Genomic DNA, 26,067 nt, shown 5'->3' with positions numbered 1-26,067 from the left:
GTATTTATTTAATGAAGCAATAAATACAATTAATTGTAGTCAGTTACGTTATAGTAGCTTTATAATAAAAATATCACAGAATATAAAATAGAATACCAAAACCCAGTTCCTTTATGACATTGAAAGTGTACGTAAAAAAAAATTATTATGTCAAATTTACCATCTCTTCATGTAATTTCGAAGTCATAAAGTAAGTAGAATGACACGACTTCAATGCCACAGAGAATCAAAGCATTGCAGTGTTAACTACACAGCTGTTTATAAGCAAACCCGGTAAGTGTTATTTTTTTAAACTATACAAAATTTGTAAAGTTTAAAAAAATATTATATACAATATAACGTACAATTCCATTGATGAACAAATCATTTGTTTAAACTATATTAATATCATAATAGCCTATAACAGTACACTACTGGACTAAAGGCCTCTCCAACGGGAGGGGTTAAACTACGTTTTATTATAAATTTTTCTTCAACAAATTACTACAAATATATACGGTCCTTTCCTCTATCTACTTTTATGTGCGGCTGTTAATTTGTGAACACATTAAAATAAATCAAAGAATTAAAGAATTTTCGTTGAACAGACAGAAAAAGAATTCGTAAATTGGCTCTTTTAATTTTCGAACATTTGTTGTTGATTTGCGATAAGGTTGCTTATTATTAATAATAGAAGCCGTCCAATAATATAATATAAGCCGACAAAAAAATGGCCGAATATATTTCATCGTGATATTTAGATCTCATATATATTTACGAACGTAAACGTTTTCAGTGTACCTACTGGCTTTATGTTATGTTATATGATTGCGTAAACAATGCATATTTAAGCGATAGTAGTAATCGCGGTTTATTTACTATAGTTTTGAAGAGTTCCGCTGTCTGTCCCGAAACTCAACATGACGTGTGTATGAAAATTACGTGGGACATTTCGGAATAAACCCTAACCAAAAAAAATATCTTACAAATCATCAATCTATATATGACCGAATAATGGCCGACCGTACATAAAAAAATACCTTCTTCTTTTCGAAGTCTGTAAAAAAACTATGATTTACTTTATGGTACCCGTGTGGTTGTGTTTATTCTTCACGGCGACTATTTGTCCATCTATAGTGTTCACGCGAGCTATACAGCCGGCCTTGTTACATTTCCACGATATCCTGCTGCCATTTTGATAGTTCTTCGAGAAGTGGACCCCTTGAAAGACGAGACGCACCGTGCCTTTTGACGACAGATAGAACGCCGCACCTGATTCAGAAAGATTCTCGATTATTTCTAGAAAACAGTCGACTTACTTCAATAAAAAAGTGGAGGTATTTTTTTTTTGTATTTTTGCGATGTTACTGGAGATGCAGATATTTCCGTGAAATCAGAACATCAACTAATACTGATTTCGATGATCTTTCTTCGTTAAGATGAACAAGTGTACCATCTAGATTTTATAACTTAAAGGAGACCCACGCGAAGGTTTTTGCCTAATCTCAATAATGGCAATACTCTAGCATTACAACTGATGCAGTCTAAGATGGTAACGGGCTAATCTATTAGGTACCCCTGATGACAGTTACATTGAACCCTATAATAATAAACCCTAATACTCCTAATCGGTTTCTATGTGACATCGTACCGGAAGGTTAGATTAGCGGCACGTCTATGTTGGTAGGGTGGTAACTAGCAACGGTTGAAGGCCTCCCACCAGAAACAATTCAGAATTTAAAAATTTCCAAATTATCCAAGCCGGGGATCGAACTCGGGACCCCCTTCAAACCACAGCACTTACCACTGCGCCAGGGAAGTCGTCAAACTCGCAGTTTTTTTCTTGAAATGTATAAATTATACGAGAACCAGGATAACCCTGCTTAATGCCTAGCTTGGCCGAACACTGCCTACGACTGCGATTGGATGAAGATCATTAGATATAAAGGATGGAGCTCTAAAATGCACCACACGCTGTTAGTGTAGGTATTAGTTTATAACAAAATACATTATTTTCACGCGCCTGTAGCAATAATATAATAATAATTAAGGTTAGTTTCAAGGGTTCAAAAAACAAACGGAACAAAAAATATTTATTTTACAATTTAGGTGGCTTAACAGAATTATTATAATATTAAATATTATTTCATCTATTAACATCTGATTTTTAGGTCTACTTTCACAAAACTCTTTGATTGTATAAGCTCCTTAAATATGATCAGCTTACTTAACGTGTCCGTTAATCTACCAGCTGAATAACGGACCGATGATATTTTAAATAACTTTTGACTAATTAACGTTTTAAATAAAAAACAAATTAACGAAAAATATTTTGTCTATGCTAAATAAAACAGTGTTTTTAAAAAAATTCACTATTTAACAGACTTAGTTTATTTTTAATATTTTATATTATTTGGTAACATCAGATTTTTGGTCTACTTTATACACTGTACAATATATACAATAAATTTTTAGATAATAAAATTTACTACTTTAACAGTGTGTCGCAAATCTTCCAAATTTGTATGGACCACCAGATAAACGATATCGCCTATGTGACATTTATAGACTTGAAAACTTAACTTAACAGTATTTCTTAACTTATAATTATCAGTGCTTTAGGTTTATAAAGGTATTCCTTAATAAAACTAAAGCATCTCCTTTCATCCCTATTTTTGATAACGAAATATTAATATCAAGTTAAATATATAAACCAAAATTCATGTGTTTATCTATATATATAAAAGGCAAAGGTGACTGACTGACTGACTGACTGATCTATCAACGCACTGCTCTAACCACTTGACGGATCGGCCAGAAATTTTGCACACAGATAGTTATCACAACGTAGGCATCCGCTAAGAAAGGATTTTTGAAAATTCCAACCCTAACAGGCTTAAATGGGGGATGAAATTTTGTATAAAATTGAAAAATAAATTTATCAATTTATTTTTCAAGTTACATCCATGAAACTTTGATTTTAGGTTTTCGATTAAAAATAAAGAAATACGTGTTTCACAAAAAGAGGATGAAAATTTATATTAAAGTTTCAGAAATATGAAATTTACGTTAATGTCTTTCTATTAGCAGCAAAAATTTTTTTATAAACTTTGTAGTTAAGATTTACCAAATCAAAAATGAACTTTACGTGAGCGAAGCCGCGGGCAGAAGCTAGTGTTCAATAAGATTTTGAGTTATTAAGAAGGCAAAAGTGGCTCTAAATGGTTCGTGTAATATTACACACGGTAATTGCGTTGCCTGTTCCTAATTCTTGGCTGGATCTTGGCTGACACACTATCGTGTGTCTTGATGTAAATGGGTATAAGACAATGAAATTAAGATCAACTTCATTTTGAAAGTGATTTAAAAAAAAAATATCAACGTTTTCTTACCAAGATTACACCATTTTTTATTCCATCTGACATAATATACCAGAAAACCATTTTCAATAAAAATGTCCGGATTGAAAAATAATGCCAAAATATTTTTTATATTTAATCCCTTAGCACTTATATATTTTTTCGTGTTCCTTCTATAGTCTTATAATTTACATTTTCTAATAAATAAATAATAAACATTTTCATATAAAAATACCCTAATATGACTTAAACCTTGTTGATAATACTATGACGACATTTAAATCGTGTCATACTCGTAACTTCAGTTTCTTGTCGTAAAGGTGTCTTTGACGTCACAAAGTCATTTTTGCAAGTACTCACGATTTTAACGTAAAATGTTATAATTATTATGTCTATTTTGTAATACTGGGTGCTCTGCTTATAACGAAGACATAAGAATAACTGATTATATAGTTAAATCTACTATATTTTTATCACTAAGTAATGCAATTTTTTGCTTTTCTTTCCCGAAACGCTGTTACTCTACCGTCTTTGGATGCCATTGATGTTACCTGTTTAATATTCAATAAGCTATCTACAAGAATGAAAGTGTGTAAAAATACTTATTTACTAAAATAGATTGATTTAGTGTGAAGAAAAAGCTTGTACCTAGCTTTTTTCTTCACACTAAATCAATCTATTTTTTATATTTATGCCCGTTTTCACTAACGATGAACTAGGCAATGCCTAAGTAAGTACCGACTGATCTATGGAGATTCCTAGGTACACCCTTCACCAAAAGTTAAAGCCTAACAATTGATAAGAGGATTTTTCTATAGACATCAACTAAATCATTAGGAATTCGATCTAAGCGATGCCTAGGGTTAGTGAAAGCGGACATAAGGAACGCAAAGTGATAAATAACGTCTAGGGGCAAAGGACAAAGACGGTCCTTTTGTCCAACGTTCATTGTTGTCCTAATTGAGGAGCTATTGAATAGTTATGCAGTGGTTCTACACGCTCTGACATTTAATAGATTTTACGGACTACGCAGATTGTCCACCTTAACTAAGTTAAAAGGTAATTCATCACCTATAAACACAGCAAGAATTCGCAGGGAATGCTTTGAACACGTCCTACAAATTGTAGCCCTATATCCATCAACCTAAGGCGTTGATATAAAGTCTCATGGGCCTGTAATAGCACTTCGGACCAAAATACAGCAATGCTGTTTAAATAAGCGTGATTTAGCGAAAATAAGCGTGGCTTCCCCGGACGAGCTCTGTCACAAAACGCTCTACTTCAGCTACGCTGGCAGCTTCTTATAATATGTAGTTACTACTAGCTGCCAGTTGAAGTGTGTCAAAACACTGCATGACTATTCCACGTCATGCCTAATCAATAAGGGCTTGTTAGTTAATTGTGCAATGCAAACCCCAAATTTAGTTTGTTAAACAAATCAGCTATACACATCGTGACCTTGAAAAAGTTTGACGCGAGACTTTCTCTTCTACACTCGTATTATTAGTTGTTCTTATGATAAAACATGCTTCACATGATTTAACTTCTTCTGTGCTAATGGTTATGATCGTATCTAGTCGAAACCAGTATGGTGCCTACCGTGGAAGCAGTCGCTGGACAAAACCTTTTTGAGCATCGCCACAGTATCCGACTGTGCCGCTGGTAGCCTCGTCTGAATCTATAGGAACCTATCATGAGACACCGATTCCCTCGCTGGTTCGTTTCAAATTGGGCATCTGCGACAAAAATAAGTGATTTAAAACTCACATTGATTTACATTAATAAGACAGTAGGATGGTTTGGTCTAGCTGTGACAGCACATCTTTAGATTGCGTTAGTTTAGCAAAAACCGCTAGAATGTGGAACGCCCTCCCGGCAACTTTTTCCTGCCACGTATAACTTGAGTACCTTCAAGACAAGAGTGAATTGGCGTTTCCTAAGAAAGCGTGCTGCAACTCAGACCTCATCATTGCTTTCTTAAAGGAATAAAAGTCGCCAAGCGCTGGGCTATCGATTAAAAAAAATTACCCCTCTCGGTGACGAGCTTAGTAGCTCGGACTGTGATGCGGATCTACCTTCTAACAGAAAAATCTACGACTTTTGTTTATACAGAATAACACATAATAATATGTAAGTAAAATAAGATATTCCGTCACTCACTGCTTATTCCTACGTTAAGAATGGAAAACGGAAATAGGTTCCCCAGTGGCGGACGTTAGAGTTTATTGTGACGTGAGAGAATTTATTCAAGTCTCTACATCCCTCTTTACTAACAGATGAGACCTGTGTCAAATTAATAGAAATAGTAAATTATACTGATGGTGATTATATTAAGACCAGGGCGAGAGCACATCGGGAATTTTGGGATAGTTATATGCCATCCAAACTGCATTAACAGAGCACTATAGGCTTAATCTCTCCCCTCTCGCCTATGAAAGAGTAGGAGAGGAGGCCAGTACCCAGCATGAAAATAGATAGGCTGTTGATGACGTTGGTCAGAGGTTCCCAACTGGGGGTGCCGTATAAAGTGCAGAGATACGCTACTTCTGTCGCTTCAAAAAAATCAAGACAGTTTTTGTGCCGGGTGTCACGGGCTTGTCTCAAACCTTGAAAAATTTTGTGGAGATAATTAAGCTCGGCCATCCTATTGTTGGAGAAGTTTTATTTTTCTAAATTCTTTGTTAAAAATTATTATTTATTGTGGTATTACAATGAGGATGATTAATTTTTGCGTTTATCTGCCGAATTATTTTGACTAGTAAGGTTAGTGCGCGGACGCCGTGACAAATTTCTTAACTTATAAGTGAGCAACTGGCTCAATAAGGTTGGGAACCCCTGGTTTAAGTAGTCATCGGGGCCGCAAAAGCATTTGATATTAAACTGTACACATAAGAAAAGCATTTACTAAATTAATAATGTTTATTAGTTAAAATTTAAATACAAAATTTTCCTCTAAAGATAAACGACAGAGAAACGAAGCCTGGTTTATCAGGTCACAAATTTCATTTTGCTCTTGGTCAAGGGAATGCATTTCATCAACTCAAATTAAATATCCCTTTGGCCTTAATACAAAAACTGTATGGCTACAACTTAAATAATAACATTCTCTACCGAGTTATTGCACTAAAAACATTGAATTCTGTTCATAAATCACAGATGGATTATATAAAAATAAAATTACAGGTAAATACATGCACGATTATACAAGCAACATTCACGGCCGCAAATATAGCAGTTGGACCCTCGCGGCGGAATCAGAAGAACCCGTGGTATGACTTCTTATCCTTTTTTGAGCAAGAAAACCAAACTCAACTTCGTCATAAACACGGCATCCCTCTTCAATCTTTGCGCCATTCATCTGTTTTTTCTGTAAGCCTCTCCCGATGACTAAGGTCGATATTGAATTCGGTCATGTCCGTCTTGGCGCAGTCTTTAAACCTTAAGCGCAGCCGGTGCACTGGCCTTTTAGGAAGCGCTACCTCACCAAGAATAACCTGGCGAGGCCGACGAGAAGGTTCCACCCGGCGTACGTGGCCATTGCCAGCGCAAGCTACTCAAGTAACACGTATTTATGACGCTTTTAAACTTTCAGCCTACGTGCCTTTTCCTATTTGTTTGAACGCACAACTATTAGCTTATCGGACTTATGGTTATGTTCGTGTCTGGTGGCGACTAATGTACTGCCCACAGTGGAGGCTGTGGCAGGGCATTGTTTCTTGAAACACCTCCAGGATATCCGGTCGTCGACTTGATAACCACGTCTAAACTTATGTGTACCTATGAGCAAACACTGGTTGCCGCGATTGCTTAAACACATGCGTACATCTGAAAATATATGTAGCTTTACTTTTAATTTGCAAAACTTTGCACAAGACGACTTTTTCACGCGCTGCAACCCATACCTGTGATGTGTAAAAAGGTTTACCTTGGAAATCGGTGATTTTGTACGACGTTAGAATTATAAAGTACTTGTCAATTTATAACAACTATATCTATAATTTCATAGAGGATACAAGACCTATATTTTTGGCATTATATTATACTAGCTTATGCCCGCGACTTCTTCTGCGTTGACTTCAGAATTGGGTCTAAAGCTTCACTCGATAACAATTTTTAAAGCTACCACGAGCTAATTGAGAGATCGGTATAGAAAGTAGAAATCCTTTTCTACTTTCTTTCCATGAAATTTCCATGGCACAGGCGACATGCATACGCCTGTGCCATGGAAATTTCAAAGTTGTCTGCCCGCGGCTTAGCTCGAAAACAACTTTAAATTTTCCCTCGGGAACTACTTAAAAAATACGGGAAAAGTCGTCTTGTACTCAATGTGGTTCCTATAAAGCATTGGCTGGTATACAAACGACAAACAAAATTTAAATTTAATTACAGAAAAGTCCTCGATGTGAAGGGGTTGAACAATAAAAACAATTTAAAAGGTAAATAATGTTTAATCAAAGGCACACTGTTATGTATACTTAATTTGAATAAGTATTAGGTAAGTATTAAAAAATTTATAATTTTTCCCTAAAATACTAAATAAGATATTTTGCATGATATAGGTTGCTTCAGCAGGTACCTAAATATATATTTTTGTTATAACCGTCATCTTTTAGTAGGTAACAACCGTTTTCTTTCTTGCTCCATTCCGAGGAGGGTCTACGACAGAATCTGTGTTGTCTGATGAAAGTCGCCGTACAAATGGAATACGGGTCGGAAAATGGGTCCATTTTCCGACCCGTATTCCATTTGCCGCAAAATTAATTATATTGTATATTTATTTGTACCTAATGTTGCACCAAACGGGTTAAAATCTGGGTACTTGCTCTTCGCAAGTAATTTCACACTAACCTCTGCTGATTCCAAAGTTTTTAGTTTGAATCGTACTGGACAAGGTTTTTTGTCTCGTCTGTATCACACACCTGCTAGTGTCTGCCGTGGTGCCGTCTACTGTACCACTGATTTAAACAGGAATTTAGTATTTAATGCGCATGTTCATTCTTGGTTGCTGTTAATTCGTTAGCAATGGTAGTGGCAGTGGCTGGACAACCCCTCTTGTAGCACCTCCACGATATCCGCTGGCCCGACTGATACTCGCGCCTGTATTTATATTCACCTATACATAAATAGCGATTGCCTCGGCTGTTTATACGGAACTCTGCACCTGGAAATAAAATACTTTTGCACACATCATCTCGTCATCTTATAAAATGTATAATCCTTTGAATATTGTGAATTTCCATCAAACCGTAAACTAGTGAACTTTGCCTGCAAATCAAATACGGTTCTAGTTAGACCTCATTGTATCCACTGCAGTGAGAACGAACAAAGCATTGCCGGAATTTAGTACGTATTGCATTAATGAAGAGTTAAAAAGTATAAAATAACTGATTTTTTAATTCCTTTTTTACGGAAGTACTTAAGCTCACAGGTTTATTTTAGTTATTATAAATTTTAAGTATTACCAAAACAATAAAAAATCTTGGGTGTGAATTGCTGTAACTTCATTGCTAATAAAGTGCTGTCGATAATGTCGACTCCCGTGTGGAGCAGGTACTTGGAATGACCGAATGATTTCATTTATATTTACATTACTTAAGTTTTTGCTACGCATTAATATTGATCTCTTACAAGACGTACAATTTAATAATGCTTGTGCAAATTAAAAATAAATCGTGATACTTTAAGCAAAAATTTATTCATATACAGCAGTCTATAATAATAATAATAATAATAAACAATAAAATAAAAAATATACAAACGATAGTTTAAAAAATAACATTTGTAAGTAGAAGAATCATTCTAACGAATGAGTATATTAGGTATATAATAATATCGTAAGGCTCATAATTTACTTACTAAAAATATCACCAAGATTACGTATAGTGAGATATCACCGAAAGCTAAGCCTATGTGTCTAACAGCACAGCTTCTCCAAATATAGTATTTACATAGACTTTTAGAGATCATTAAATAGTTTAGTGTTTACATACTATCAACTTTCGTTGTTTATTTTCGTTGATAAAAAATAACAATTGTCTCGAATTTGAAACTGCTATCAGATAGGTGATTTATTAACGCGAGTTGGTAATGTAATAGTAAAATAGAAGGACCAAGCAGATGGCTCACCTGATGGTAAATTGAAAACCATTGCCTATAAACAGAGCAACACTTCGCAAAACATGCAAGGAACATGTCCTGTAACATACCGCCCTGTGTACCTTAACCATAGTCGAAGGTGTTAAGCCTCATGTGCCTTTAATTATAACGGCTCCCACACCCTTCACACCGGCAGCGGCATGGTGGAAGTTTCGACGCAGCCTTCGACAATAAATTCGTAAGATTCAAGGCTCGAGTCAAATATGGAAATCACAATTTTTAAAATTGCTGACCCATTTACTGCTATACCTGACAGTAGATAGATCAGCCTGGTACCCTGGGTATGGGTAACATATTTTCATAACATTTTCAATAAAAAACCTAACTATAATATTCTAAACACTTATCTATTTTAGCCCTCCCTTGACAAAAAAATCATTTCATCGCTTCGTAAATTTCACAAATATGCCCAAATGTCGGACGCTGTCAAATATGACCACGTCCAATACTTCTGACTCGTTTTATTCCACGTTTTCCACTTAAATCAGCTGTCGGATAGCAGTTTAACAATTCAACGTAACAACGGACGAACGCACTTTGCAGATTTAGAAATCTTATCCATTTGCGCTAATACGATTGTTTACAAGTCTGAAACTGATAGGTTTCAAAGTATTGCCATTGTCTGGAAACATGAGAAATTTACCCCCGTTTATTATTATACTTATTTTTATTTGGATATTATTTCCACACGTACGCCTGCTCGGAAAATTGATGCTAACAGTAGATAAAGATTGTCCTTTCCCTAGGTAGAAAAATATCTCCCGCAGCACGGCCAGCATGGGCAGGAGAAAATAATGTCCCCGGGGAAAGGATACAAATTCATGTTCACTCACAGCTTTATCAACTCTCAGAGCAAAGGCAGGAGTCAAAAATTATATGATTATACTCTTTGACAGGGGATATAATTAACGTCTCCACCTGCTAAAGTACGGGAACATGGAACGGGAGAGGTTTATCCCCGTTTATTATTTCACATATTTGGATATTGTTTCCACTTGTGCGCCAATGCTCTGAGAATTGATACAGCTGTGGGAGAAGATAAATTTTTATCCTTTCCCCGGGGAGATAATTTTCTATTGCCCATGCTAGCTATGCAGGGCTGTCAGTTAAGTTCAGTTTAGAATTTGTGTACAATTGAATCAGCATTTCAGCACCATTACCTTAATTCGGCATTTCTATATTTTAAGTCACATTTGCATTCTTACGACTACCCAATTTCTAAATCTACAAATCGTCCAAATGTCCTACGCTTACAACTTTATGACTTACGCTAACATTTAATACAAATGTCCACGCAATCACCGCTGAAGCCCAATACATCTATGATAGAAATATTTACGCTACCTACATTTCCATAAAATACTAGTGTTCCTTCTTTTCTTCGGCCGGTGGAGGCCATAAGTCTGTTTTGGGCAAGATTCTCGGGAAGTTTAAAGCGTGGAGAGCTAGAGAGGCAGCTCTAGGGGAAGTGATTGGCGAAGGGAGTATGGCTGAGGTTATAGGCGGGAATTTGAGAATTTGAGATCTTGGTCTTAACTGTACAAAGGCTCCGTTACCGCAACGCGCATGAGAAGGAGGCGCGTGGTTATGCTCATCACCTGATGCCACCAGCTTTCCAGCCATATACCGTACTCTTGCCCTACAGCCCATATGTTTTGAGGAACAGTAGAAAAACCTCCCACCGACTTGGGAATATGTAAAACCTTTTAGCACCAAAATATATTTTCCCTTTTCCGTCGGTATAAACTGCACGTCTGAAATAATAGTAAAATTTAGTGATATATTCAATTCGTTGCTCCGATATCTCAATACGAAACCCAAAACTACAGTTAGTACTTACAGGTTAACAGTACTTTTCATTTTTAAGCCAATATCTCTTATATTATATTGATTTTTATAGAAAAAAAACACGTTCATTTCTGTGTCTATTGGTTTTATTAGACTACAAAAAATAAAGCAATATAATCACAAGAGTAAATAATTCATAATGCTGTAAACACATACCTAAATGTAAATTAAAATCGAGACAAGAATTATATCATGCATTGAGAAAGACGACAATTCTCAGTTTATATATAACGAGTATTATCTAACTTCGATATACCTACTCCCAAAAGAATATACAATTCAAAAAAATAGCATATTTGAATAGGATATAATGACTCGGGATTGATATTTATTTTATGGTGCTCACGGTTTCAATCTTACTAAATAAAGATGTCAATCTTAAGATGAGACGCGCTTTCGTTAAGGATATTAAGACGCTGTTATTTCATTGATACGTATGATGAAATTCAAAACAGAATTAACACTGGCTCAAATGAGGTCCTTTACTTGTGATCCGAAAATGCCAATTAAAACCGAAAGCACCGCGTACAAAAGACCTGTAAGACCGGTTTTGATCTATGAGTCTGAATGCTATATGAGGAAGAGTAAACGAACTGAAAATGCATGCTACGAAAATGAAGATGGAGCGCTGGGCTGGGGCTCTTTTAAAGTTGCAGAAGTACGCAATCGCGCTGTTATGGGCATACAAACAAAAGCCCCATGGTACAGCGAGTAATGGCTATAAATGAGGGCAAAAGAGGCAGAGAACGCGCACTGGACCTGGACTAGAACCGTGTCCGATGACATGAAAACTCTTAGCCTAACGCCTGTAGGTAATAACACAAGACCGTTTTAAGTGACGGACAAATATCGGGAGAGAAAAGCAGGAGAGAATGACGATGAAATAATATGCGAATTAGGAAATACAGATTTAGTAAAGGCGTTCCTAGCCATGCAGATGAGAAAAGAACGCGCAAAGCGCTTTGTGCTAGTTCGTGGGATAGTGATGATATTTGTATGGAAATCCGCCAGATGCCCTTGTGATGGTAAAATGGTTAAGAAGAATCATATTATTTATTTAAGCAATTAAATATTACTTGCTTCAGAAAAGGAAAACATCCTGAAGAAAATTGAATGCCTGAGAGTTATCTATAATGTTCTCAAATTCGCTTGAAGTCTACCAATCCGCCCTTGGCCAGCGTGGTGGACTACGGCCTAAAGTCATTTTATTAAAGGAAACCCGTGCCCTAGTGTTTCTGTAGTTGGTTACACTAGCTACATTTCAAAAAATATAGGTGTAGACTAGTAGAGATCCTCAAAGTATCCTGCAATTTTGGATTTCATAGGGTCAGCTTGCAGACAATTATTCTTCAAAATATATCCCATGTTTGATAACGTACTTCGGTGCAGGATGAGTATGTTTGATATTGACTTTGAAAACTTCACCACCGGGTGTATGCTTGATGCGAGCTCCACAACCCTGGGCCTTTGAGGAGCAGAACCAATGGACACTCTTGTTGATTTGCGAGAAGGTATACCCGTCAATCATTATGAGGGATTTCTTCTCTGTTCTTATACCTGCACAAATTTGATTTTTTTTTTTCTATGATGTTGTGAATGTTTTAATATGATGCTTAGTCGTTACAATAGACAGGTATTTTAAATAAGAAACAAATAAAAATGTAGAATATAATTGCACTTTATTAATGAAGTATATAAATGAAACAATTTCAAATGCATACGTATATCTATCTCAGTATACCTTACTAGGGCATTGATACCTAGACTCATGGAAGAGGTGTCTATAATACATTGCATTAAAATCAGATTACAATATCGTTAACCAAGTACCCAAATTTGCTATTACAATAGTTTTGTGTCAGTGGTCGATCAATGACAAAAATTATTATTGAAAATAAAACTACAGGGCACGGGTCTTCTCTCTGAATGGGAAAAAATTAGGCCGTAGTCTACCACGGACTTTACATCCGTTGAGAACATTATAGAAAACTTTAAGGAAATTCAAAACGTGTATAACTTCGAAAAGATAGTGGTATTGGCTCGAACTCGGTATCCAAGGAAAAAAACCAGCCGGATACCGGCCAGGCAAACCGGATATCACCGTTTTTTCTAAACAGATGGGACTCGTAAGAGTTTACTTTCTCCATGCTCAGTCCCTCAAACTGACGCGTTTGTTATATAATAATAAGCGTTCATTTTCAACTAGCTGTCGACCGCATTCTTCGCCCTTGTTTAATACGTTATATACACACATTATGTTTGTGTTATATACACACATTATTTTGTTACGTAAATGTCCAAATTTACGTAACAAAATGCATTTCATTATTAATAAGAAATTAAGAATTTTAATGGTATAAATAGTCGTAGACTAATCGTTTACGATTTACTAATGTGGCGTGCATTAGACGGTTCACATACATATCTGCGCAACTAGCTTATTTTAAAATATCTCCCATCCTTAATAATATATCTTGGTGGGGGATGCGTGTGGTTGGTGTTCACTTTGATGACCTCTCCCCCAGGCATGCGTCTTATCCTTGCAGAGCATCCTTGGGCCTTTGACGAACAAAACCAATGAACGCTGTAGTTGATCTGCGAATACGTGTAAGCGTCCAGCATTAGCAGAAACTTTTTACCACTTTTGGTTGGTATCATAACAGCTGCACTATCTGAAAGAAATAGCGTAACTCGTAAGCGTAATAGACTTGCTGACCAGGGAGAGTTTCTAAAATGCAAGTTCTGAGAATACTTTACGTTGGGCAGTGCTTTTACGCATATATGGATTGCTGCACTATCTGAAAGGAATAGTATCCCGTAACTCGTAAGAGTAATAGACTTCCTGACCAGGGAGAGTTTCTCAAATACGAGTTCTGAGAATACTTTACGTTGGGCAGTGCTTTTAGGCATGTATGGATTGCACACCACTCATAGCTACGACCGTAGTAGCTACCAGTGATGATGATGATGAGTGGTAGACCGATTTCCGAGGACAGTTAACTCGTGAGAAAGCACACTTAAAATAATGACTAGCTTACTTTGGCACATGCGCGAGCAAATTGCTCACACCATTTGAAATTATTTACAGCGTTAATTAATTTATTTATTTATTTATTTTTTAAGAGCATTATCAACATGCATAGTACACGTTTTAAATATAGCACACACACAAAAACGGACTGAAATGCACGTCAATTACAAGTGCACATGGCATTGACAAAGAGTCATGTAAACTTAATTTTTGACAAAAAATTCAATTCACCGATAAGTGTAACTCGATGATATTCGCAAATATATGTTTTCCGAGATGGGACTTAGTAAGCGGGATATGAAAAAAATTTGTGGATTTGCAACTTCTGGTGTACCGGTGCGGGACAGTATATTGAGAAGGTTGTTACATTTAATTTTGTTGTTATATAAACCTAGTATCAATCTATAATAGGAAAAAATTTATATTTTATATTAAAAACAATATCTGTGTTATAAAAAAATAGGTTTATTTTATGTAGGGAACACAAATGCAACTTCCAACAAGACAGACATCTAAAATTAGGTTGAAACCGACTATTAGTCAGGTTAAAATAATTAATATTTTATTAACGAGCTCTAAAATTTCATAGGATTTTGACTTCACGGAACAGTGTGCCTTTTATAACACGTTTGACACATAAATGTTACGTGTTCGGTGCAAAGTAATCGAAGACACAAAGTACACGCTTTTTTCGACCGCCTATTCTTCCTTCTTGGGCAAACTGCACAGAATCCACTCTTCTGTACCACTAGAAATTAGTACACAAAACACTTAATAGGAACTTGAGATCAATATTTTATTATTATTATAAATTGATATGAGAATCAGCTTTCATATCCTCTTCAGAAAGCTTATTACACCCACACTAAATTAAACACATTTATTTGCGTCAGCATTTTGCTCGTCGTTTCAAGGCTACACCAACAACAAAACAAATAATTATTCGTTGTGGCGTTAAAAACTACAAGCCATGTGGTGATGTGTTGTAAGGAAAATCAGAATAGAGTTGTCTTCCCGCAGGTTTTGCACGAGGTGACTGGGGAAATATAAAAGGCAGCAGCGGCCTCCGTGCCACTACCACAATACATACAGGCTTCGTGCCTACTACCTTACATGCAGGCTACGTGCTAAAGTATAATCCACACATAATGGGGCTTAAACCTCATGACGGGGTAAATAAATAACACAAATATCAAAATCTATTTAAAAGTTCGAAACTATGCGTTTCGCATTACTTCACAGAAAATAAGTATCATTAGGCACTTGATTATCTAAGCTCTAACTTAACTTACGAATATTTGAAATAAATCGCAGCTATGCTAGGTCAGGAAAAAATCGGAAAGCTTTGGCGAGAGCTTCAATCCATTCCGCTCGCGCCAAACATTTTTCTTATCAAAAATTATAACTGTTACTATTACTGTACTAAACTCTTTTAAAATAATAAATAATCCCTAATTAAACGCTTTTCAATTTCTGCAAGAAATGTGCATAGTAAACATAGTTCCTGCCCATCGTAGGCACTATACATATAGACGAGGGATTTTATACATTGACCGATTACCTTTCTGTTAACATTATTTGACAAAATGTAAATCCTTCTTAGTAAAAAAAAATCTTCTTGAAAATATTTTATTACGCAATTACACATACATATAGTGTTACATTAAATAAAATCTTATTTTGGCTTATTACATTTAAATTAGTTATTTCATGTTACGTTATTGTACAATATATTATTTCATGTGAGGGGGGTGATGACGGGTATACTTAGTTTAGGTATCAGTGTTTATTAAAGGATCATATAAAAACTTGTATTAGAGTTACAATTTATAATATCTCCCATTCTTATTTATATATTTAGGCGGACAGTGCGTATGGTTGGTGTGAACTTTTATGACTTCTCCTCCAGGCATCCGCCTCAATCTCGCATCGCACCCCTGCGCCTTTGACGAGCATACCCAATAAATACTGCGGTTAATCTGCGAATATGTGTACGAGTCCAGCATAAACAAGAACTTCTTACCACTTCGGGTCGGTATCATGACTCCTGCACAGAAAATTATCAAACGAAATATATATTTGTTACTGAATTTTGCTTAGCATAAATTGCCACATCTTAGTTTATTTTCTAACCAGCATATGACCCACCTGATGATAAATAGAGCAACACTCTTCGTAGGCCACGTTGAAAAACTCTCATTTTTTTTTTTACTTTTGCTCTATCCATAGAACATTCAGATAAGAACATTGTTGTCTCGTTACTAAAGTGATTTTCGAAATGATACAATTTATAATTAAACTAAACATTAGAGAATTAAAAAAAAATTATGGACACAAAGTTTTATTATTTTTAAAGTAAAATAGAGTCCTCTTGATGTAGAAATATATAATATGGTCCTGTGAAAATGCTACACTGCTTATTTAATACAGTTTTTTAGACTTTACTCCAAAGATATGCTTTGGAGAGATTGAGTAAAACTAAAGAACAAAGGACCAGGTAGGTTTTTACAACAAATAATAAGAATAGGAAATAAAATATATTCTTATTAAGTACAAAATGATACAAGGGAAACTTAACTTAAACTTTTTTATAATCCGCAAGAAATAATTATACTATTCTATAAAACTCAAAAGAAAAACTGTGCTTCTCTACCCAACAATAAAATGAAAGAATGATCAATTTACCTTTAAATAATAAAAAAAATTAAAGATATTAAGTAATAACTTTGGACGGTTGTTTTATAGTAATTATTACTTAATAAACTAAAATGTGTACTAATCCGCACTTGGCCAGCGAGGTAGCCTTAACCCCTTCTCATTTTGGGAGAAGACCCGTGCTCTTTAGTGGGCCGGTCGATGGGAGGAGGACGATAATGAACTAAAATAAAATTCTACAAAACATTACGGATGATTTTCCGCAGACGGAATGCTTTACGATAACCCGGCAAGACATAACTCCGTTTTTACAATTTATAAGTCTAGACTTAGTCTAGTGGTTAGCAAGTTAAACGGATCTCGAAGTCTTGAGTTCGATTCCCAGGCCGGACCAAGACATGTTATTAACTGAACTTTGCTGAGCCTACCCCAGCCCGGAGTTAGGAAATGGGTGGTATCCGTCCCCGTGTCGCGGAGAGTACGTAATGCCGTTGATCCCGGTTACCATTACCATTACTTACGAAATCAGCCTTTCAGGGAGACTGGGTTTGACCCGGCACGTACCTTTTTTTTTTCTTTTTCCTTCCTGTGAGTGGAAAACCATTTTTTATAAATAGAGCAGCACTGAATAGGGCATGCAGGGACCACATCCTGCAAAGTTCTGTCCAGCGTCCATCACCCCGAGGCGTAGGTATTAAGCCGAATGTGCCTGTAATTACACCGGCACCCACGCTCTTCAGACCGGAACACAGCACCTCTAACTTTTCGGAGTTTGTAAGATGTTTTTAATTAAAGCAATTAAAATATTACGGGTCAGTAATAGGTTGATAACATTGACCATTTTAAGTTGTGTCCGTACTAAACTTTGATGTATAGCCCATCTTTTATTATATACTGAGGCGGGCGATGGTTGTGATACGTAGAAATTCTGATGATGGTACCATCTTGCATTTGTCTGATCCTCGCACCGCAACCTTGGGCCTTCGATGATGAACAGATCCATCGTTCACTGTAGTTTATCTGAGAATAAGTGTACTGGTCCAACATTAAAAGGTGTTTCTTCTTAGTTGGTATCATGATCGCCTCGCTCTCTGAAACAGTCGGTAGATTAGAGCTTAAATTTAATTTAAATATCTCTATCCAAAGAATTTTGAATGGCTTGGTAATACTATGGAAATTTTGAGAAGGTGACTCTTCATTTGCAGAGAATTATATCTTTGTCAACAAAAAAATTAAAAGCCACGTAGGTTCAAAACGCAACCTCATCTGAGAAGTTCTCTTCAAAAGACTTAGCCAGCCAGTGCATTTCAAACTAGAACTAATATTCGTTATTTAACGCTAAACCCTTTAATCGCTTCAGTTTAAATAATCATTTATATTAACAATTAAATTTTAAACCACATAACATTTTCTTCGAAAAAAAAGTTCGCAACAAATTCGGATTTTCTGTAATTATACTGATAGAAACGAAAATAAAAGTACAAACATAATAAAATGTATTAAGTAGGTACCTTGTATTGAATAATATTTTTTAAACCTGCGGGAATCGGGGCTACAAAGTATCACAGTTCAGCACCTAAGGCTTGAAAACGTAACAGACAGACGGATTTACTTTTGAATGGACATTAATACCTATATGAAAATCTCTGTAGACAATAATATTTCTGACTCCAAATACGGTTACTTTTTCTCATTTTGTTCTTTGGATAGGTGTAATTAATAAGATAAATTATTATACATACATTCAGATTATCATTCTCGCCAATCTATCGATTCAATGGTATGGTTAATTCCGTAATATGGTGGCCGTTGTTTTTTTTTTTTCAGTTTATTACATAACACTTTTTACTTAGTAACATGGTTATGAATGGCAACAAATTGGAAAATGAAAAGAGAATATTTTAACAAACCTTTATTGTAAAAAGCAAATTAAATATACAAAAGTGTAGAAGTGCAACAATCACAATAATTAAAAATAGTACCCATAAAAATAAGCTCAAGAGGTAAACTGGATGTCGTTGGTCCAAAATCTAGCTATTTATTGTCGTTTTATTAATTCTATTTTTCTTAACAACGGGAATAAACCTCAAATATTTCTTGATCATCACAAACCAGAAAATCCAGATTTTCCTACGACATTATTTATATTAATGAAGAGTGGTCCCAAAAAATATTTTAATAAGGAACCGTTCTAGCCAACCATTAATTAATAATACTCAATTATTAATTCATATGTACTTATACTTAAAATAATATAATACTTATCGTCAGTTAGGAACAATTTAATCACTTTGACGACTAGAATAAAACGGACAGCCAACTAATAATTTTATTCTAATAATAATAGTAATCCTTAATTTATAAAAAACTTGTCAACCGTCACGGGACGCCTGGCAGATGTGAAACATCGAAATTGTTTTCTGTAAGTTATTGCAGATATTGCATACTGAAAAGATTTTTTCATTACAAATTACAAATTTGTTCCACAATAAAAAAAAATTAACCAAATGGATAACTAATCCTTTTTGTAAGTCGGTTAATAATGACTGTTTTATTACAACATTAAAAATTGTATTGTTACATACGAAATACAAAAATTCAATATGGCGTGGCGATGCGTCGCCACGGCCAGTGTCGCCAAGCCAAAAATCTGGTTTACCCTCCGCCTATAGATGTTTCACATCAAAATATATATATTGGAAGCACATAAAATATGACACATACTAATGTTCACTAAGTATAACTATCACGAAACCTTTTTTAATATCACGAAAACATTATTGTCCAAAGCCCATAAAAGTTAGAACTTTGTAAGTAGATAACCCGTGCCTAAAGAATGTTTTTTTATAGTTATAATAGAAGGACCAAGCAGATGTTTCACCTGGTGGGAAATTCATTGCCTAAACAGAACACTTCGCAGGACACGCAAGTAACACGTCCTGTAATTGCCATGTATCCATCATCCTGAGGCGTTAAGACCTGTTATACACCGATAACCACGCCCTTCAGAATGGAACACAGCATTGCAACAATGCTGCTTTGCGGCAGATAAAAGCGTAATCCTAATGCTTCCTGAGACGGGCTCTGTCACAAGAGTCTAATAATACTGCAAAGATACTAGACCAGATTTATAAATGGTGGGCGATGTCGTGCCATCTCTTTCGTACAATATTCTGGAGTGCGAATATTGAAATCTCTTTGCTACTGCTACCATCTATTTTATTGGCATTTTTATTGTAAAATCTTTTAGGCTTAAAATATTATGCATATTATTTTTCTTTTTGAGTATCGTGACGTGAAGACGGGACGAGATTAATGACATCGCTCAGTCTTAGTAGGATGAGAATTGTTTATTTTAGTACATTTTAGAAGTGATATTGCACACTGTTATGCAGAATCTAGTTGTATATTACTACAATACGAACCCAAGTTAACCGAAGTTTACAATAAAGACCATGAATTGAATTGAATTGTAATCTAAACCGATCACCAACCCGTCTGCCCATATAACAGGTATATATGGGCAAAGACTCCCGCTGGGATCTTTTCCTTAGTCCAGCAGTGAGCTATTTATTGATGATTAGATTAAACGACATCGGCCGCCTTTTATAAAGCGGTTTCCATCGGCCTTTTCCGCGTACAACCTTTTAACTTTCTATTAAATTACATATATTCTAACCTACATAACACATACAGCACGAACCTTAACGTTGCATAGTCTGCCAAAAAACGGAAACGAAAAGTATATAATCGTGTTCTTTCGTTAAGAATCGAAACAAAATGTTATAGAACCTTTGTTATTATTAGTATAAACTTTAATATTTGAATCGAATATTTATTGGTTTTTATTTAATTATATGCGCGGAACCTTTATGGTTTTTCTCTGTAATAAAAGTAGCCTAAATTACCTTTAATAAGATAACCTATCTGCCAGTGTAATTAAGTACCGTTAAAATACATATTGCCGTTTTGGAGTTTAGCTAGAACAAACAGACAGACGGACAGACAAAGTACCGTTAATACTTTTAAATGCATATAGCTAAAAGCTATTTTTGTTCATTAGCAGGGACTATTTATTGGTTTGGATAAAAGCTCTGATATAATTTTATTTCTTGCACTATAATATCGCTGACACAATATCCTAGGAGACTGGTATCATGGTTTTCATAAAATCCGTTCTGATAACTCGTCTAGTCATTAGAACAATGGTGGAGAGCAATTTCCAAATCATAGAACGAGAACTGACGTTTTCCCATACCATGGTAGGCCGCAAGCTTCCACCATTTCCCTGCAAAGTAAAACAAACACAATTATTCCTAAATATTGAGTTGACATAGCGGATCTATCACGGTAGGCTTTCTTGAATATTTTTTATTTTTAAAGTACTTGAACTTGAGATTAATTACTTATGACAAGAGTTTAACAAAATTTAATCAGTTGTAAGGCAGTGACAGTGTTTTAAGACAGTATTAAAAAGGAATTGGGTAAAAACTTATCATTAATGATCAAATTGTGATTTAAAGTGCAAGTAGAACTCCTAAGTGGGTTTTGCGAATATATTTTCAGCGTAGGATACATTTCGTGAGAAATTTACCCTACGCTAGCTGTTTAAAAGGACATCGCAAATGTCAAGACAGTCACAAAAATGAAAAATACACATGCTAAATTAAGTTGTAAATATAAATTAAAAAGATCACTTTAAAAATATTATAACGTTTATTCATAAGATTGTTGGCTGTTTCTTTATAATTAATAATTAATAATTATAAAAAATATATGAAGGAAAAAAGAAATTTTTTTTTTTTTTGTATTAAGTAAAATGACAGGTCACTTTAAAATAATAATAACCTATTTTATTAATCAGACTAATTAATCGGACAAACAATACCTAATCTTCTATGTAATACAATAACTGTTTCTTTATAGTTATAAAAAATATATTTTAATATTTTCGATAAAGAGTAGACAAGTCACTCACTTTAGACAACTTCGATAAATAATTTTGCATCCTTACACAGATCTCTTTTCTCTCAGAAAGAAACATTCTTTTAAACACCCGACGCTACTCCAAGGCGGGAAAAGTGAGATCTAACGAAATTATCAACTGTTAGTTATAATAACTGAAACTTAAATTGATCTTATATATAGAGGATGACCATCTGTTCCATAGTTGAACAAACAACGAAGCATTTAACATATAACTTTTTAAATATAGAACAAACATATTAAATTTTATTTCAAACTTATATAAATTTCATTTCAATTTAAAAAAAACATACTTGTTATAACTAAGTGGTTCATTATTATTATTAGCACCGAATTATCACAAAATATTACATAATATTATATTAAACTATAATAATATTAACTATTTATTTTTACCAACGCTACATATTGTTCCCTGAGTATTTTATTATGCTAATGGTTTAAGCACAATTTGACATTATATTTACAGATACAATTCATTTAAATGAATAAAATTAACGTCATAATTACATAATTACCAAGGCCGCATTATTTAATAAAATTGACTAAAATTTGAAACGAAGTCGATTCATAATAATTACATACAACAGTCTAAGTTTTATTCTTTATAAATGAGTAATTTTTGGTCTCTTATGTTCTTTAATTTTATTTGAGCGTTCACGGTTAAACCGCTGACAAGCAGGCAATACTGCATAGCTATATTTGCAGAGCAAGGCAGTCAGTGCACTGACAGAACTGTCAGACTCCTGAGCATCTAGTAAAAGGCCCAACGACCTTCTATCCGACATCTAATGAGTAATTGAGCAATGCTCGAAAACTTCATCGTTCCAACCACCGACGTTCTATGCTGGACATAGGTATTATGAATGGAGTTCCAAAATACAGCTTCCAGCGACTCAATTAATGTCGTCTGCCCACCCTGTTGGCAATCGACAAACGCTGAATTTTGCGGGGTCGCCATGCCTGACCCCCGACGTCCATCGGTTCTCTAAACTATGTGCTCGCCCAATGGTACTTGAGCTTCCCGGCTCGTTGAGCTAGCTATATCGGTTACTCTGGTTCTCCTACGGATCTCCTCATTTCTGACCACGTAAAAATACTCCTAACACAGCCCGTAAGATATGTTTGTTCATATAGTATATGTCCTGTCCTGCGCTTTTGTCAGCATATAGATCCAACATGTAAACGCTAAAGTCCTGTCTCACAATAACAAATGATTATGAAATCCTGAAACTCTAATAACGACACCTTCAACTGTAGTTAAACTGGCGATGCACTGTTTTCTTCTCTTTCTTCCACACACCCATCTCGTACGATCGCCTCTCGTTCTCTCTTTTATGAAGTTAGCGCCGTTGTAGATTATCATGGGGTTCCCGCGACGAGATATCACGTACTTAACGCCATCACACCCTGTATAATTACCAAATGAATTATAGATTACGATTGAATAAGTCAAGTGCCGTTTGGTGACGGTAGATCAGAATTCAGTTGTCACCACCCCTCCTTTTCCCGCGGGTGTCGTACGAGGCGACTAAAGAAAACATAACGGAGATCAGGCAGCTGCGTCCTCTGTGCTTTTACTACCATCTGCGATCACAAACCCAGCGTGGTGATTTTGAGCAAATCCTTCCGTTGAGAGAGAACTTCAGTTCATAAGTGGAATGTTATAGTGGATGTGGATGGGTCATTTATCAAACAAGCGTTCGACTGTCAGTCAGACCAGATTAAAGTTTCTAACTTCCATATACGGATAGGGCTTGACTTAATTAAAATAACTCTTGGTGGTACGTCTTTGTCTGTTTGATGGCCAATTATAAATTCCCAAATTGATACAATCGGGGATTTCAGCTCAACAAAAACGATCTCAACATCAAAGATTATTAAACAATCTAATTAAGAACACAAGTTCTTCAAAGGCATTAAAATTAAGATTACCTTGACTCTTTAAAAGAGGTGGCTTGTGAGGTAGCCAAAGTACAATTGAGTTTTCCTGTCAAATCATCATCATCATCATCATCACATCAACCGATAGACGTCCACTGCTGGACATAGGTCTTTTGTAGGGAGTTCCAAGTTCCACGATTCTGAGCCGCTTGGATCCAACGGCTACCTGCGACGCGCTTAATGTCGTCTGTCCACCTCGTTGGGGATCGACCAACGCTGCGCTTACCAGTACGGGGCTGCCATTCCAGCACCTTGGGACCCCAACGTCCATCCTTTCTCCGAACTATGTGCCCGGCCCATTGCCACTTAAGCTTCGCGACTCGTTGAGCTATGTCGGTAACTTTGGTTCTTCTACGAATCTCCACATTTCTGATTCGATCGCGTAGAGATACTCCGAGCATAGCTCTCTCCATCGCCCGCTGAGTGACTCTAAGCCTTCTTATGAGGCCCATAGTTAACGACCATGTTTCAGAGCCATAGGTCATCACTGGCAACACGCACTGTTCGAAGACTTTCGTCTTCAGGCACTGAGGGATACCTGACGAAAAGATGGCACGGAGTTTCCCGAACGCTGCCCATCCGAGTTGGATTCGGCGGTTCACCTCCTTCTCGAAATTGGACCTACCTAACTGGATCGTGTGTCCTAGGTATACGTATTCGTCAACAATTTCGAGTGCAGTGTTCTCAACGATTACTGGTTGAAGCGGAACATGAGCATTAGACATAATCTTCGTCTTGCTCATGTTCATTCGTAGGCCAACCTGTTGAGAAGCTCTGCTGAGGCCATCGAGCATCGTATTTAGGTCTCCCAGAGTCTCTGCCATTATGACTACATCGTCGGCAAACCGAAGTTGAATGATGTACTCGCCGTTAATGTTGATGCCAAGTCCGTTCCATTCCAGAAGCTTAAAGACGTCCTCCAACGCAGCGGTAAATAGTTTCGGGGAGATAACATCTCCCTGTCGCACGCCTCGCTGCAATTGGATTGGTCTCGTAGTCTGATCCTGTATACGAACTGACATAGTGGCGTTTTTGTACAAACACTGCAACACTTGGATATACCGGTAGTCAATTCGGCATCTCTGCAGTGACCTAAACACAGCCCAAGTTTCCACCGGTCAAATACAAGTATTTAAAAAAAATATGCTGCTGAGTTTCTTGCCGGCTTCTTCTCGGTAGAACCTTTTTTCCTAACCGGTGGCAGTCACTACAAACAGACTTGACGTTACAAATGAACTTATTGTAGGCCTACATGAAATAAATGAATTTTGAATTTGAATTGGGAAAAGGAGACCTTGACTCATATCAACCCATTACGGGCCTACTACAGTGCACGGGTCTCCTCCTACAATAAGAGGGGGTTAAGGCCGTAGTCCACCTCGCTGGCCCAGTGCGGATTGGTGGACATCACACAACTTTGAGAACATTATGGAGAACTCTCAGGCATGCAGGTTTTCTTACGGTGTTTTCCTTCGCCGTAGAATCAAGTGATATTTCAATAAGTTAAACCTTGACTGAAATTTCTTCAAACTAAACTCTTCGACTGAGCGTCGCTGTACGCACAACTTAAAGCGTTGTGCGGTCTCGGCAACGTGAAATCGTGAACATAAATCCCTGAAGCACTAAGACAGGATTTTTCAGAAATCAATCCGAAAGGGTAAGTGAAACGGGTAAGTCATCCAGACTTACCTGTGTCACTCCCTTTCGGATTCACGTCACAGGTAAGATACCGTAATATCAGATTTCATCTTTTGCGAATAAGCAGGATCTGAAACCTGTTAGACCTCTGCTTGAAATCCATGAAACGTCATCAGTTGTTTGTCTTAAATTTGCTATTTTTTTGCCTTAAACGTAAACGTAAATTATGTCGGATAATTTGAGATGGTATTTTATTAAATTATTCCCCTTCGTGATCGAGTGCATGCCTTTTATCCAGCTTCAAGGTGTAAGTTCGGTAAATTCTATATAATTACTTATTATTAATAATTAAGATCATAACCACATATTCATAGTAGTATGAAAATATATACTTAATTTATATCAATAGAAGAATTTACTTCTTCAGAAGCTAATCGGATTTTAGTTTTGCAATTAATACTTTCTCCAACC

The 26,067-nt window shown here is 36.0% G+C and overlaps 1 protein-coding gene across 39 annotated transcripts in view; it reads right to left on the bottom strand.

Moving 5' to 3' along the window:
• LOC120626775 (protein tramtrack, beta isoform) overlaps positions 1–26,067 on the bottom strand; it is a 548,009-nt gene that overhangs the window by 436,217 nt on the left and 85,725 nt on the right. The window contains exon 5 of one of the 39 annotated variants that reach the window (XM_039894480.1): positions 10,842–11,248. The exons of the other annotated variants lie outside the window; for them this stretch is intronic. Within the exon in view, the coding sequence (XP_039750414.1) occupies positions 10,857–11,248 (392 nt within the window). The 3' untranslated portion in view covers positions 10,842–10,856. Of the gene's footprint in view, positions 1–10,841; positions 11,249–26,067 lie in introns of those variants that run through there. 39 annotated transcript variants of the gene reach the window in all.

This window comes from Pararge aegeria, chromosome 10, assembly GCF_905163445.1.
Source record: "Pararge aegeria chromosome 10, ilParAegt1.1, whole genome shotgun sequence".
NCBI lineage: Eukaryota > Metazoa > Arthropoda > Insecta > Lepidoptera > Nymphalidae > Pararge > Pararge aegeria.
The sequence above is the reverse complement of the archived record's forward strand: the minus strand, read 5'-3'. Positions and strand labels throughout refer to the sequence as shown.